Source organism: Eufriesea mexicana, unplaced genomic scaffold (assembly GCF_001483705.2).
Source record: "Eufriesea mexicana isolate 0111107269 unplaced genomic scaffold, ASM148370v2 scaffold283, whole genome shotgun sequence".
NCBI lineage: Eukaryota > Metazoa > Arthropoda > Insecta > Hymenoptera > Apidae > Eufriesea > Eufriesea mexicana.
In genome coordinates, this window is record NW_016908447.1 from 96,151 (window position 1) to 110,428 (window position 14,278).

Below are 14,278 nucleotides of genomic sequence, written 5' to 3' on the forward strand. Positions count from 1 at the left end.
TAAAGAAAGACAGTTAGTTTATTGTTTACATTGTAACTATATTATAGACATTAGGAATTTTTATTGATTGTCTTATATTTATATTATCAGAGCAATGAAGGAAAGGATGAAATATAAAATGCAAGTTATAAGAAGAGAACCGAGGAATTATGTCGTTGACAATGATCGTGTATATGTGAAACTTTCAAAGTGAATAAAAAGTACCTAAGCATATAACCATCGTAGTTTCATTTTATTTTTTACCATGCACAAAATCACTCGCCTTCATCTGTGACTTCATATACGTTTATAATTAATTCATCAACTTTTATAATTGTATCATAATAGCCTTAGCGACCTTTCTAATACAATTCTCGACATGAATTTCTTGTTATTTAATTTATTATTGGTGATTATTGCATAGAGTGTTTGAACCATTGCCGAAGATACTAATGATGTGTTTTTCCATTAGTATAATGAAATAATTAATAATTCCAGTTCATGAATTAATTGTAGAAATTTGGAATTTTTCGCAACAGAAATATATTTATAATTGCTTCATTGATATTATTAAATATAAGAAACACCGTTTGATATTCTACATCGAATCTTTATCATATAGTTATTTCAAAGATGCAACATTTTCCCGCTACTAAAATACCTAGCGTATCCGGCTGCAACAAACTTCCAGTTGGCGGCAAGCGGGCATACCAGTAACAAATGATGGAAAATTCTCACGCGTCAAAGTGAAATATTAAATCTCAAAACGTTTCGAGAAGTAGTGATATTGCTGATTGACGTTATAATTATTTTACGAAGTTTAAAATTACTAACTGTGAACATTTCTTCGGTGGTAATATACTATATGTGAAAAAAGGGATGTTACATAGTGCAAATCGTATTACGATGCATGTGGAAAACAAAGTGGTGTGAGTGCGGGATCCTATAATACTACCGCATTGTCCATTACAATCTGCTGTAAAAGATTCTAGATTTCAACAGTTCGTTGGAACGTTTGATCAACATTACTCTGAATAGGCAACTTTTTAATAGTTTTCTCAATTTTACTTCGATCTTGACGTTGAAATGCAACATAGTTACGTATTATCCCTTTTCATCCTAAATTTTTATTGTGGACTAAAATATTTCGTTACTACTGCCTAAAATAGACTTCTCGAACCAGTAGGGCAATAATACTACGATTGAAGGTGCACATATGAAACAAAGTAACGGAAAAACAAGTGCCTGTGAAAACGTTCTACACAGTATACTCTTTCGCCTATATTTCAGAAATTAGGTTTTTCGGTTAGATTTTTTCGACATAACAGCGTACAGTAATTTTTTCCTTCACGGGATTGCATATTTTTTTTGTGTTTCGAGCGTGCGTTTTCGAAAAATAGTGCCGATTATGTCAGTGGCAATCAGATCATGCTGCGCAGTTTACTTTTTTGGTTTCTATCTTCAAAATTAGGCATTTGACTCCGCTTTTTTTATTTATCAGCGTAGAGTGAATTCTTCTTTAAGGGGATTGAATATTTTTTTTGCGTTTCGAGCGTGCGTTTTCCAAAAATTGTGCCGGAAGTGACGGTGGGTGTCAGATCGTGCTGCGCAATTTACATTTTTGGCTTCTAGTTTTTGAATTAGGCTTTTTGAATCGGATTTTTTCACTGATTCGCGTAGAGAGATTTTTTCCTTAACTGGATTGGATATTTTTTTTCGGTTTCGTGCGTGCGTTTTCGAGAAATAGTGCCGAAAGTGTCAGTGGATGTCATATCGTGCTGCGCAATTTACTTTTTTGGCTTCTAGTTTTTGAATTGGGCTTTCTGAATCGGATTTTTCCACTGATTCGCGTAGAGTGATTTTTTCCTTAACGGGATTGGATATCTTTTTTCGGTTTGGAGCGTGCGTTTTCGAGAAATAGTGCTGAAAGTGTCAGTGGATCTCAAATCGTTCTGCGCAATTTACTTTTTTGGCTTCTAGTTTTTGAATTAGGACTTTTGAATCGGATTTTTCCACTGATTCGCGTAGAGTGATTTTTTCCTTAACTGGATTGGATATTTTTTTTCTGTTTCGTGCGTGCATTTTCGAGAAATAGTGCCGAAAGTGTCAGTGGATGTCACATCGTGCTGCGCAATTTACTTTTTTGGCTTCTAGTTTTTGAATTAGGACTTTTGAATCGGATTTTTCCACTGATTCTCGTAGAGTGATTTTTTCCTTAACTGGATTGGATATTTTTTTTCGGTTTCGTGCGTGCGTTTTCGAGAAATAGTGCCGGAACTGCCAGTGGCTGTCAGATCGTGCTGCGCAATTTACTTTTTTCTTTTCTATCTTCGAAATTAGGCTTTTTGATTAGGTTTGTTCTATATATCTGTGTAGAGTGGAATTTTCTCTAACGGGATTGGATATTTTTTTTTTGGTTTCGATGGTGCGTTTTTTAAAAAAAGTGCCGAATGTGTCAGTGGCTGTAAAATCATGCTGCGTATTAGAATATTTTGGCTTCTATTTCCAAAATTATGCTTTTTGATTAGGTTTGTTCGGTATAATAGTATATAGTAAATGCAAAACTATATTCTGTTGAAATAAACAGTTGCATGAAACAGTATAAAAAATATTGGACTCATAGAATATCACCAGCGAAGAGCCATGAGATGCCAAGAAGTTTATTTTATAGCGACCAAAAATTAAGACAGTAATAGAATATGTAAGTTATGATATGTCTATTGGATTCTAGGTTAGCTGATCATTTAACATACAAGATAGAAATCTTTGATAGTCAAATAAAGATTCATACAATGGAGATGGCTTAGATAGACAAAAGGGAATAAAATTAATTTAGGTGATGACCTCCTATAACAACTAGATATAAAGAATACAGTAAGATTGATAGGTATGTTGAATTCCTGGTCTAAATAAATATTAATATCAATGATCAAAGTCAATGATCATTGCTGATGCATTAAGTTTCAGAATGATGGAGCTGAGGTATATAAAAAAAAGGGAGTGGTTCAAATTAAAGCAGCGAGAGGAGGAAATACATACTATGTGAAATCAAGGAACAAAAAATGGGCAGCAAATATACCAACAGGCTGGGAAGTGTGGCATGGACATGCAAATATAAGGATCATAGAAGATATAGAGAATAAACACTTGGTAATAGTTATAAAAATTAAAGGTAAATTTCATATAGAGTGTAAATGTTGCATTAAGGCACAAATGTGTAGAAATATCTATAGGAACTTGGAGACATAAAAGCAACAGGAATAATGGGGCTGTAATAATGCAATTGATTAGACTAGTAAAGCCAATGTTAAAAGGAGGTAAAAGGTACGTCTTACCTCCTAATGAGATTGACTGATTTATAAATGACTAAAGATTTGATATGACATCTTATTAACGAATGACTTTTTTTATTATAGGAGACTTACAATTTCATACAATTACATGTGGAAGGTTAATAGGATGACACTATATTTCATAGAATTATCAAAGGATTCATAACACAAGGTGATGATCCCACAAATGCTGGAGAAGGTGGTAAAATATATGAAGAACCATTTAAAGTGAGACTATATTTAAAAATAAAATGAATTCCTTTTTCATTAAATAATAATTATTGGATATATGTGTTTTAGGACAAATTTCATACAAAATTACATTTTTGTCGACGAGATTTAATTTCTATGGCTGATGCTAGAAAAGATGACAATGGTTTCCAATTCTTCTTTACTCTTAGTTCTACACCAAATTTGCAGAATAAACATACAATCTTTGGTAAAGTTTCTGGAGAAACTATATATAACATGATTAAACTTGAAGAAGCACTTGTAGGTGAGGTAAACTTAATGTTTACAAGAAAATATATCAAGAATTAATATAAATATAATATTTCCTCTTTTTTGTATTATGATAGACCACTTTATCCTCGAAGGTTGGTAAAATCTATACTATTGAACAGTTCATTTTCTAATATTATGCGAAGAATAATAGTACAGAAAAGTGAAGAAGTAAAGGACAGTTTAAGAACTAAAACAGCAGCAGTAAAGTAAAGTTCATAAATGTTTGCATAATTTAGTTTTGATAGTATTATTCTTTGCAATGAAAAATTTTGTTACAGAGATTTCAATCTTTTATCATTTGGTGAAACAGCAGAGGAAGATGAAGTAGAATCTGTGATATTAAATAAAAAGTTTAGCAATACGGGAAAATCAGCTCATGATCATTTAACTTGTCCAAATTTGAGCTCATAACCAGCTGTTAAACCACCTGGACTTGCAAATAAAAAAGGGAAGGAAGACTATAGTAGCGATTGGGAAAGTGACAACGAAGTAGAAACTCAAGAAGAATTAGAAGTTATAAAGAAAGAGAAAGAGTTAGTTTATTGTTTACATTGTAACTATATTATAGAAATTAGGATTTTTTATTTACGGTCTTATATTTATAGATACCTCTTCTAATTATGTGCTCTTAATATATCTTAATAAATCAATTCGGTAACAGAAAATTAATAAAGTTGTAAGTTTCTGTACTTAATTCATGAACATTTTTTGCTGCACAGCATAGTTGGAATTATAGCAACATTCTTATACAATGTTTAATTTAATAATCAATACTTACATGAGCAATGGGTTTTGTATCTAATGATGATTGTATGGGTCCTGTGTCTAATGATGATTTATATTTTTGTTTTCTTTCTGTAGTAAATAAGACTACTATAGAAAAGTGTTTTTCTTGCATAATATTCTTATTATTTTGTAATAAATATGTACTAACATAAGAAAGCGTAAAAAATAAATATTTTTATTAAGAAATTTTATTTACAACTGTTTATTTACAATGGTTTCATAAGCGAAAAATGAATACAAAATAAAAAATAGATTGTAAAGAAACTTTAAACCTATGGACTGGAAATTGAATCTTGGTCATCCAGCATAGGAATTCTCAACTGTCGCCGTCATACTACGACTCTACTTGAAAATTACTGGAATTAAATCTGTAATTAAAGAAGTAATAAAACTTTAATCACAAATATCTCAAAAATTATTGACTATTTGCGGCTATAATGATATATATTTTTGAACTGCATGACGAGATCTATAAACCTGTAAGGTTTTAACTAAATTGGTGACCCGAAGGACTTGCACTCTCCTTGTTAGACATTTTTCGCTCCTATTTAAACGCCGATTCGTTTCCCCCCATTTCAATCGGGACGCGATAATCGCGAATATACAAAACGCAGCTAAATAAAAAAGTAAATTCGCACTTGCTTTTCATCTACAGCCATATACGATAGGAAACGTTTTCTCATAAGTGGCTGTTTCGATGGCTGGACTGTAAACTTGCCACTATTCGAGGGAAATACGTATTTCCAACGATTCGCATCAAAACGGAACGCATAAAAAGTAACATTATAGGCGTTAGCTTTATGCGTTGGCTTCATCAGACCGCTCCAGAAATTACTGTTCAATACAAATTTCTATCTTTAATATTCATCGGATAATTCTTGTAGAGTTCTCTTATAAGAGAGAAAGAAAGGAAGAAGAAGAGATAACAGGAAAGGAGAGAGGATGAGCATCAACGGAATATAGATTTTTATACAATTATTTATTGTTTAACTTATTCTATTTTCCTGTATAAAAAGAAAAAATAAAATTTCTTATTATAATATACGACGAGAATGCTTTGTTAAACGTAAGTAAATATGTACTATTTCTTTTACATTCTGCAATAAATCGTCCTCATACAACAATTTTATTCGTGATTCTTTTTCAGGTTATTTTAAATCGAGTGTTTCTCCAATTGTTCTTTTTCGAATGTTATATTCGAAATACATATATCGTGATTTTAAACACGATTTCTTTGATTCGCTTGAAACAAAATTAAAGCCGATATCACAGTTGATACGATTTCCATAAAATCAGAAGACTCGCTAGTTGCGACTTTTTTGTTCGGATTTTTAAATAGTCGAACATTTCATATATAGAAAGCTACCAACTCATCATTTAATTTGTGGTTTCATTTTCTCTGATCTTTTTTCTTTGTTTATTTTCTGGCACACTTCTCCTTCTACTCGTTTTAATCACATTCTTTCTTTTACTTGATAGTACTGGATATTCCTTCTTTAATCCTAGGCTGAATTTCTATCTTGATTTTGATTTCGAAATCAAGGGTGTTCCAGTTCTTTTACTGGTTCAACATTGCGATTACTTTCTATGAACTTGCTGACTCGAACATATGTACTTACATATGTATATTTTGTAACATATATTTTTGGAGGAATATTAGCTATTATATTTATGATAACCAAATTTATTTCTTTGCAAATATAATAAGAAAAATCTTGTAATAGTTTATATTTTCGTGAAATATCTAATTATTCGAGAATATATTAAATGATTACGATAACGATGATGTTATTCCTCTTTACAGACAAAGATGCTGCCACCTGTCGGTAATGCTTAAACACCATGTGTACACACGCAAAGTAATGTAAGACGCAAGCTCGTGTAAGTAGATAGTGATGAAATAAAATTTTAAAAAGAAATTTTTTTATGATTCAAGAATATCTAAAAAAGAACAAATGGCATTCTACGATAATGAACATTGGCTTTTATCACACATCAGAGATAGTTTTTTATCAACAGACAACACAGGTACATGATAAATTTTGTTTAGGTTAAACATTAAAGTAATATTTAGTATATTCTTAATGAACTTTAAACTTGGTACTTTTAAAAGGCCAATGCGAGATGGTGATGCTTGGAGAAGATATACCTAAACAACTAAAGTCAAATGGTATGTTACAATGTTATCCTGGTATGGAAGAAAGCGACGATGAAGATTTGGATGTCCTTGCAGAATCTTATGACATACAAATGGGTAAGTTTTTTTAAAAAAAGCATAGAACCATTTTTTGTTTTTATAAAAAATAATATCGTTTGAACCTATAACTATAATGAGAAGAAAAAAAAATTCAGAAAATCATTTGGAATTAATATATCTGCTTTAAATCTGTGTTTTTTATATTAATACAGATATAGAATACAGTCATAGAGAACATACTAACACTGCCCAAAGGTTAGAGAAAATGGAGCTTGAAAGAAAAAAAGCTGCTAAAGTCAGTGTAAAGTGGAAAAATGATTCTGTTGTACCAATTACTCAACAATCAGACTTGTTTCAGAGGAAAGATTTCCGTAAAAAGACTAGCCAAGTTAAAAAATATTCCCTTTTATCTGAACAACTTGAAAAATGTCCAAATGTACCACAAAATCCATTCATAGAATATGCTAAGTTCGATGGTAGTGTATGTATCGATAAATCATAAAATTAAATGACAATGATATTTGACGATACTATTTATATAAATTTTATTATAGGCACAAGTAGATATTCCAATACGAAAATACAGAATATTTATGTGTATGTTACCCAAAAAACAAAGAATGTATCCCCTTCAAGTAGTTGTACTTTCTACAGCAAAAGTGTTAGAATTCATTGGATTAATCTGCTATAAATATGCAAATGAACATCCAGATTATCCTTTAAAGTGTGAATTCCTTTTAAAAAATTGTTCATATTTAATCAGTCTTTTATCAGTGAGGAATACATTGCTATTTTAATGTTTTTAGAGATGACATTACAAGATATGGCTTATATTTTACTGAAGATGATGGAGAAGTTGATTGGGATTTACCCTGTTTAGACCCTAGGGAAACAATATCCAAATTTGAATTCACAACGTTAGGTCTTGCAGAAATGAAACCATGCGATAGGACGCGACATAATATGTTTAATTGGGTAGAATTAACGAATGAAGAAGATTTTCTAGAAGGTCAAAATGAAGAACAAGCAGAAGTTGCTAAAGATTTAGCTAAAATGGAGGGACATACAACTGCTATGGAAGCTCCATTATATCAGTCATACAGGTATTTTATACATACTCAAATTTATGAAATAATTTATAACTAATGTGTAATATTTTATATAGGGTATACATAATTAACAAAGTCCGGACAAAAACTGAAATATGTTTAGGAATATCTGGTGAAAAAATTGAAATCAATCCAATAATAACAGGAAAAGGTGCAGGTCGTTTTTGGAATAGACAAAGAGCTGTTAGTTATCAAATAGACAATATTGCCTGGTGTGAAATAACAGAAACAAAGGGATCAAAAACAATTTTTACATTAGTTTATACACCGCATTCTTCTACTTCTGAAAATATTTTTGGTTTGTTTAGTTCATGCATATGTGTAATACATGTATCATATGAGCAAGTTATCTGATAGTTTCAAAAATATCATTTTTTTGCAGTATCATCTGGCCAAATGCATTCTCTGCATCAATCTGCATCATTTAAAAATCACGAATTTGAAGCCGATTCAATGACAGCTGAAGAAATTGTCAGAAAAATAAATCACATATTGGAATTGCATAATAGTACATCAAGAAAAGAATATTTATCTCAGAAGGAAAGAAAGGCAGCAAGGCGAAAAAGTTTTCATTTGCATAGATGACAGCTCTATTGGTTTTTAAATTCTATTTTAAATTATTTAAAGCATTAACTATGTTAATGTGATAAGGACAGAAACAAGTGTTTCCTTTCATACAAATATAATGTTATTATCATTCTCATAGCATGTCATATAGACATACCAAAAATTCCTTATACAGTGATATTATTTGTTCTGTTATTTATTTTTATTTATAATACAAATAGATGTATATGTAAAATATGAATTAATTTTATATAAAACTAAATATTTGTTTATTTCATTCATCTGTAATTATACTGTTAATAATTAATCTCATAAAACGATTGTGTATTTAAATTATAAGTGATTTTACTTTAAAAATTATTTGTCAATGTCATGAATCTGATTTTTCAATAATTTTGTCAGTAAGTTTACGTAGTTTTCTTTCCATTTGCAAAATAAATTTTTCATTTAATTTGTATACCAGTTTATGTAACACTGATATTTGTACAACTGTGTCTGACAGCTTTTTATAATTTTTATAAATGATTTGATAATTTGGTCGTTCTCCGATAAAGACTTTTTCACACTCTGTTAGAATATTTAAATCAATAGGTTGACCTTGATTTTCTAAACACAATTTTTGTTTTGCAAGATTCTTTCGCAGCGTCCTTCTTTGTTTTAAAGTCTCTATCCAACGTCCGATATTTTAGATACACATCTTGCTGCATCTTTATCATCAACCATCTTTTCATTCTCTGAAAATTGTGTACGTTCAATTATAAAATATTAATTATTAACATTAATTAAAAATACGTTTCTAATTATTTCACACTTAGAAAACCTAACAAAACGACACTGACATTTAGATGTTACGATATAAAACAAAATATATTAACTAACCTTCATCATTGTCAAACACAATTGTACGACTTTGAAAAACAGAAGATCGTCGTTTATGTACAGCATTTTTATCTTTTAAATCCTTGTCTAAATGTGAAACATCTAATGAATAAAGACTATCCATTCTAACAATTAACCCTATTTTCTGTACAAAAACAGTTTACATTCAAACAAAGAGTTAATTCAATTTCAAATCAACCAATCATGTTACGATGTCAAATTTCACATGATCATATGAAACTATACCAAAAATCATGTAAAACGTGTATTTGTCATTTTCGTATTATAATTTTAAATAAAAGTTTTCAAATGTATTCATATATATATTATATTGTACTACACGTGTAATATATTAATTACATTTTTTATTAAAAAGAATTTAAAAAATTAATTACTTATTAATTAGAAAATTAAATAAAATTTATTTTTTATTTAAAAACATGAATAGGATCATTTTATATTTCTCTAATGCTTTTATATTTTTTCGAAATTTCGAAATATCGCATATATCGTACTAATTAAACATTTGATATAACAGTAAATAAATGTTTAGGTATTTCGATACTTTATTAACATAACAATTTTCTACTTCAGAGAAGTGTTCCAAACACATTTCACGATGTATGATAGTATGAATTTTCTTTAATCACTGTAAGGTAATTCAAAATGAAAAGTATATACTTACACTATACAGTAAAATTTTGAGAACCCTCCAGAAATTTCTACCGAGTATGTAGCCAAATGGTACCTACATTGTATGTCGCAGTCAATTCTCATTCGTCGAAACGTGTTGTCCCGATCTAACGCAGAAACTTCGAGTTTTATCATTTGAACATTATTATTAAAGAAATAATTAAATATCGAATTTCCTTTTCTTTGTTATTAAACAATTAAAAATTTTTGCTTGTGATTATATTTTAAAGAAAGCGATGTCGACAAAAGCTGATGAGGTAAGTAAAATAGATTTTGATCTATACAATTACTTTATAATAAAATAATTGCTGAGATACTGTTTACAATAAAATTATTATGCACGTAACTATGCATATTTATATATGCAAGTTTGCGCGGAATGAAGGAAATTTTATTAAGATATAACCTATAGGGAAGACAACCATATTTTATTTTACAGCTAAAATTGGATATCGAAGAATTAAATAATTTACTTTTAAAAACGAGTCGTCAAAGAAGCAAAGATGTTCTTAATCTTGAAATTAAGAAATTACAAACAGAGTTAATAAAATTAACAGAAGAGAATAAAACATTGGAACCAAAACCAACTAGTTCAATATCTAATTCTCCCCAAAAATTTTATGAAGTTAAACTTTATAACTATGGTTGGGATCAATCAGGCACAATGATAAAATTGTATGTTACATTAAAGAATGTACATCAACTGCCTAAGGAAGCTGTGTCTTGCAAATTTACTGAGAAGTCTTTAGATCTTCATGTTGTTGGATTGGATAATAAAAACTATAATTTAGCAATTAACAATTTATGTGAAGATATTGATCCAGATAATAGCACTGTCAAAATCAAAACAGATACATTGGTCGTATCTTTGGCTAAAAAGATTGCCAAACATTGGTCACATGTGACAGGAGTAGAAAAAAGAATCAAAGAATTAAAAAAATCTGCAATGGCAGGCACTGGTGAAGATGATAATTTGGGTTCAAATTTCATGAGTTTAATGCAGAAAATGTATCAAGAAGGAGATGATGAATTAAAGCAGAAAATAGCCAAAATTTGGGCAGAAGGTCATGAGAAAAAGTCATCAAGACTATAAAATAATATTCTTAATTTGTTAATTTCACGTTTAATAACATAAACTTATTATATTATAGATTATTAATATACAAAACAAATCTAGATCTATCTATCGAATGTAATAAGTATAGAAGTGCTAAGTATATGTTTTGTATATGTTCAGTTTAAATATTGCTTTTATAGAAAAAAAACGTTTTCATGCTTATCTTGTAAATGTTGCCAAATTAATGTATTATTGATCATACAAAGAGATTGTTTATTTTAATTATTGGTAATGTATGTATTTTATAATTTTTTTGCAACAATATCAGTAACATTATATATTAATAATGTAATTTGTGATTATCTGTAAAAATATTTTTCTTATGTTTGTTATTTGTTTACATAGCATAGGGTAATTTACTTCATATTGTATACTATCAATTTTAACTGCTCATAATAAAAATTATGTAAAAGAATGCTTGAACAATTTTATTTACTATTTTTACATTGGTCATACAAAATTTATACATTTCTACATGTAGAATATATGTAGAATTTTCTTACTTATGTTTTTTATAAAATTTATAATTAACACAGTTTGTGTAAATATACACAGCTGCATACTTAAAAAGATATTAAAAATTTCGCTATGTTAACTTTATGTCCTTCATTGCTATATAAACATTAAATTATACTCAGTAATAGATAAATTAAATATTATTACTTACTTTATTTATTTTTACATCATTGTTTTTTTATTTTTACAAATATATTGATATTAGTATTTAAAAATCTTAATACAATATTGAGTTTTCACATTTATAAAAATTGTTTAATTACAAACTTCAGAATATATGTATATGTAATTTTTTAAAATATTTTTTTAATATTGAAAAATTCCTTCAATTATAATATAACAATAGTATTTTAATCATTAAAAAACATAAAAACGTAATATAATCAATACAATTTAGTATTCAAATATTAGGTAACCATAAATATATATTATAATTTGACTATTTATCAGGTATTAGTTTTATGGAAGTAATACGAACAAGTTATATTTTCTTTAACTTTGGTAGCTAATTATATATAAAATGAACAGTATATTGAAACAAGGCTTTACCATTACGAATTGAGGTTATAATTCTTAGATTACATTAATAGTTACAATAGTTCCATTTTTTGTTAATTGACAATGTAAACTGAATTACAAAAATATATAGTAAGTGGAAAAAAAATAAATATAATATGTACAAACTGTGTAAAATATATAATAGTGAATATATAAAAATATACATTAGTATATCAAATTTCACGTAAAACATAAAAAAGACGTATACTTCTCATACAGCGTAATGTGTTATTTAGAATGAAATTTGCTATTTTGAAATGTATATTGCAGTATTGTCTAAATAATGTTTTCATCAATTTTTATACATCATAAATAATTTCATTGTCTAATATTTTTAATTTAAAAGTACAAAAATTCAATATAATATGTAATTAGCATTATAATATTCTAACTTTGCATATAAGTATAATTAACATATATGAGGATGGTTAAGCACAAATAAGGATTAAAACATTTAAAAATTCTCACAAAATTGTAATTTAACATCACACTCATAAGATTTCAACTGAGATTTTTCATGTAATAAATGGGTCTTCTAGCAGAATTGTTCAAATTACTTGTAAAGTGGAAATTATTATTTATATCTAAATATTTTTATCTTTATAGAAACTGTTTTATTATTTTATACATGTATAAAATTCATAAATTTTATATAAAGATGTATTGTGACTCACATGTATTTATGATATTAAAAAACATCAATTGTTAGAAAATTTGTTAAAAACAAATAAGGTAATAGTATAAAACTATTATTAATAATAAACAATACAAAATGTGAATATTATTAAAGTTAAAATGCAAATATAATATCAGATTTGGAAATGAAATTAAAACAAGGAAAATGAACATGAATTGTAATTAACAGATATCATATACTTCATAAAACATTAAAATATTCAAATTTATTGAAATAATGATAAATAAAATAGAAAAAACTAGTCTTTGGTTTACAAACTGAGACTTAGTTATAATCAAAATATCAACAATAAAATTTTTACTCAATTTACCATTAAATTTTAGGAAGTAACTGAAGTACTTGAAAATTGTACTTCATGACTAGTTGCATGAAAAACTTCCATCATAATATTTCGTGTTTTTTGCATTAAATGTTCAACATCATCTGTCTTTAATCCCTCTGTAGATATTGGAGGTAATGATGTTATAATAACCTGACCTTAAGATTATCAATTCATAGTTAATATTTGTTATTAATATTTGTATTCGAACAAATGTTAGTATTTATGCATGAATAAAACTTACCAGAGTCAAATCTCTTTTCTTCAGAGGACAAAAAATAATAAGAGGAAAATACAACTGGTAATATGGGTAATTGAGAGTTAATTGCAACATGAAAAGCACCCTTTTTAAATGGATGAATTTTACCAGTATTACGTCTAGTGCCTTCAGGGAATATCCATAATTTAATCTACATAAAAGACATGTAAAGATGAATATAAGCAACATTGAAAATTGCCTTTGAAATTCCTATATTATGTAAGAGAAATTACCTTTTTAGCTTTAATATGATTTGTGGCAGTATTAATAACTGAACGAGCTTTCTCTGAATTCATTCTATCTATAAATATCAATCCACAAAACCAAGCAGCTAAACCAAATGGCCATGCATAAAAAATCTCTTTTTTTCCTACAACTGTACACTTTTCCATTATTGGCCATATTTGGAACATTCCCATTACATCTAAAGAACTTTGATGATTTGCTACTATTATACATGCTCTTTCTTGTTCTAAATGTTCTTTTCCCCTCAATTCCCAACGTACTCCCAAGAAGTTAGTAAAACAAGAACACACGGATGATGCTAATCTAAAATTATATTTCGTATGTTACTTACAATTAATAAAATGCTATTAGTTAATATAATTAAGATATGATATACTATGTTAGTAATAAAATTATTATAAAGTGGTAGAGTATTTTATAATTTGTAAAAGATATGGCATATAATTATAATAAATTTTGGTTATTCTTTTGTTATACATTATTTTTTGTATATTATAAAAATAAAACATATAATATATAA

The 14,278-nt window shown here is 28.0% G+C and overlaps 4 protein-coding genes across 4 annotated transcripts in view; 2 read left to right on the forward strand and 2 right to left on the reverse strand.

The window, feature by feature from the left end:
* The first annotated feature begins 6,556 nt into the window (after nucleotides 1-6,556).
* Nucleotides 6,557-8,557, forward strand: Sin1 (SAPK-interacting protein 1). Its single transcript, XM_017911622.1, has 7 exons — nucleotides 6,557-6,629; nucleotides 6,715-6,855; nucleotides 7,011-7,279; nucleotides 7,353-7,522; nucleotides 7,605-7,901; nucleotides 7,964-8,205; nucleotides 8,290-8,557. Exons 1-7 carry the CDS (start codon nucleotides 6,557-6,559, stop codon nucleotides 8,490-8,492), a joined length of 1,395 nt encoding a protein of 464 aa, XP_017767111.1. The 3' UTR covers nucleotides 8,493-8,557.
* Nucleotides 8,558-8,844: 287 nt separating this feature from the next.
* Nucleotides 8,845-9,504, reverse strand: LOC108555801 (uncharacterized). The gene is given in 3 exon segments (XM_017911624.1): nucleotides 8,845-9,147; nucleotides 9,150-9,208; nucleotides 9,354-9,504. Coding segments are annotated over 3 exon segments (486 nt in total). The 5' UTR covers nucleotides 9,478-9,504.
* A 624-nt stretch (nucleotides 9,505-10,128) lies between these two features.
* On the forward strand, nucleotides 10,129-11,142 carry LOC108555802 (calcyclin-binding protein). Its single transcript, XM_017911625.1, has 2 exons — nucleotides 10,129-10,303; nucleotides 10,486-11,142. The coding sequence occupies exons 1-2, from the start codon at nucleotides 10,283-10,285 to the stop codon at nucleotides 11,137-11,139; spliced, it is 675 nt and encodes a 224-aa protein (XP_017767114.1). The 5' UTR covers nucleotides 10,129-10,282; the 3' UTR covers nucleotides 11,140-11,142.
* Nucleotides 11,143-13,253: 2,111 nt separating this feature from the next.
* Nucleotides 13,254-14,278, reverse strand: part of Agpat1 (1-Acylglycerol-3-phosphate O-acyltransferase 1) — a 2,385-nt gene continuing 1,360 nt past the window's right edge. The window contains exons 2-4 of the mRNA XM_017911621.1: nucleotides 13,746-14,061; nucleotides 13,498-13,663; nucleotides 13,254-13,411 (exon numbers count right to left, since the gene is read on the reverse strand). Of these exons, the coding sequence (XP_017767110.1) occupies nucleotides 13,254-13,411; nucleotides 13,498-13,663; nucleotides 13,746-14,061 (640 nt within the window). The remainder of the gene's footprint in view (nucleotides 13,412-13,497; nucleotides 13,664-13,745; nucleotides 14,062-14,278) is intronic.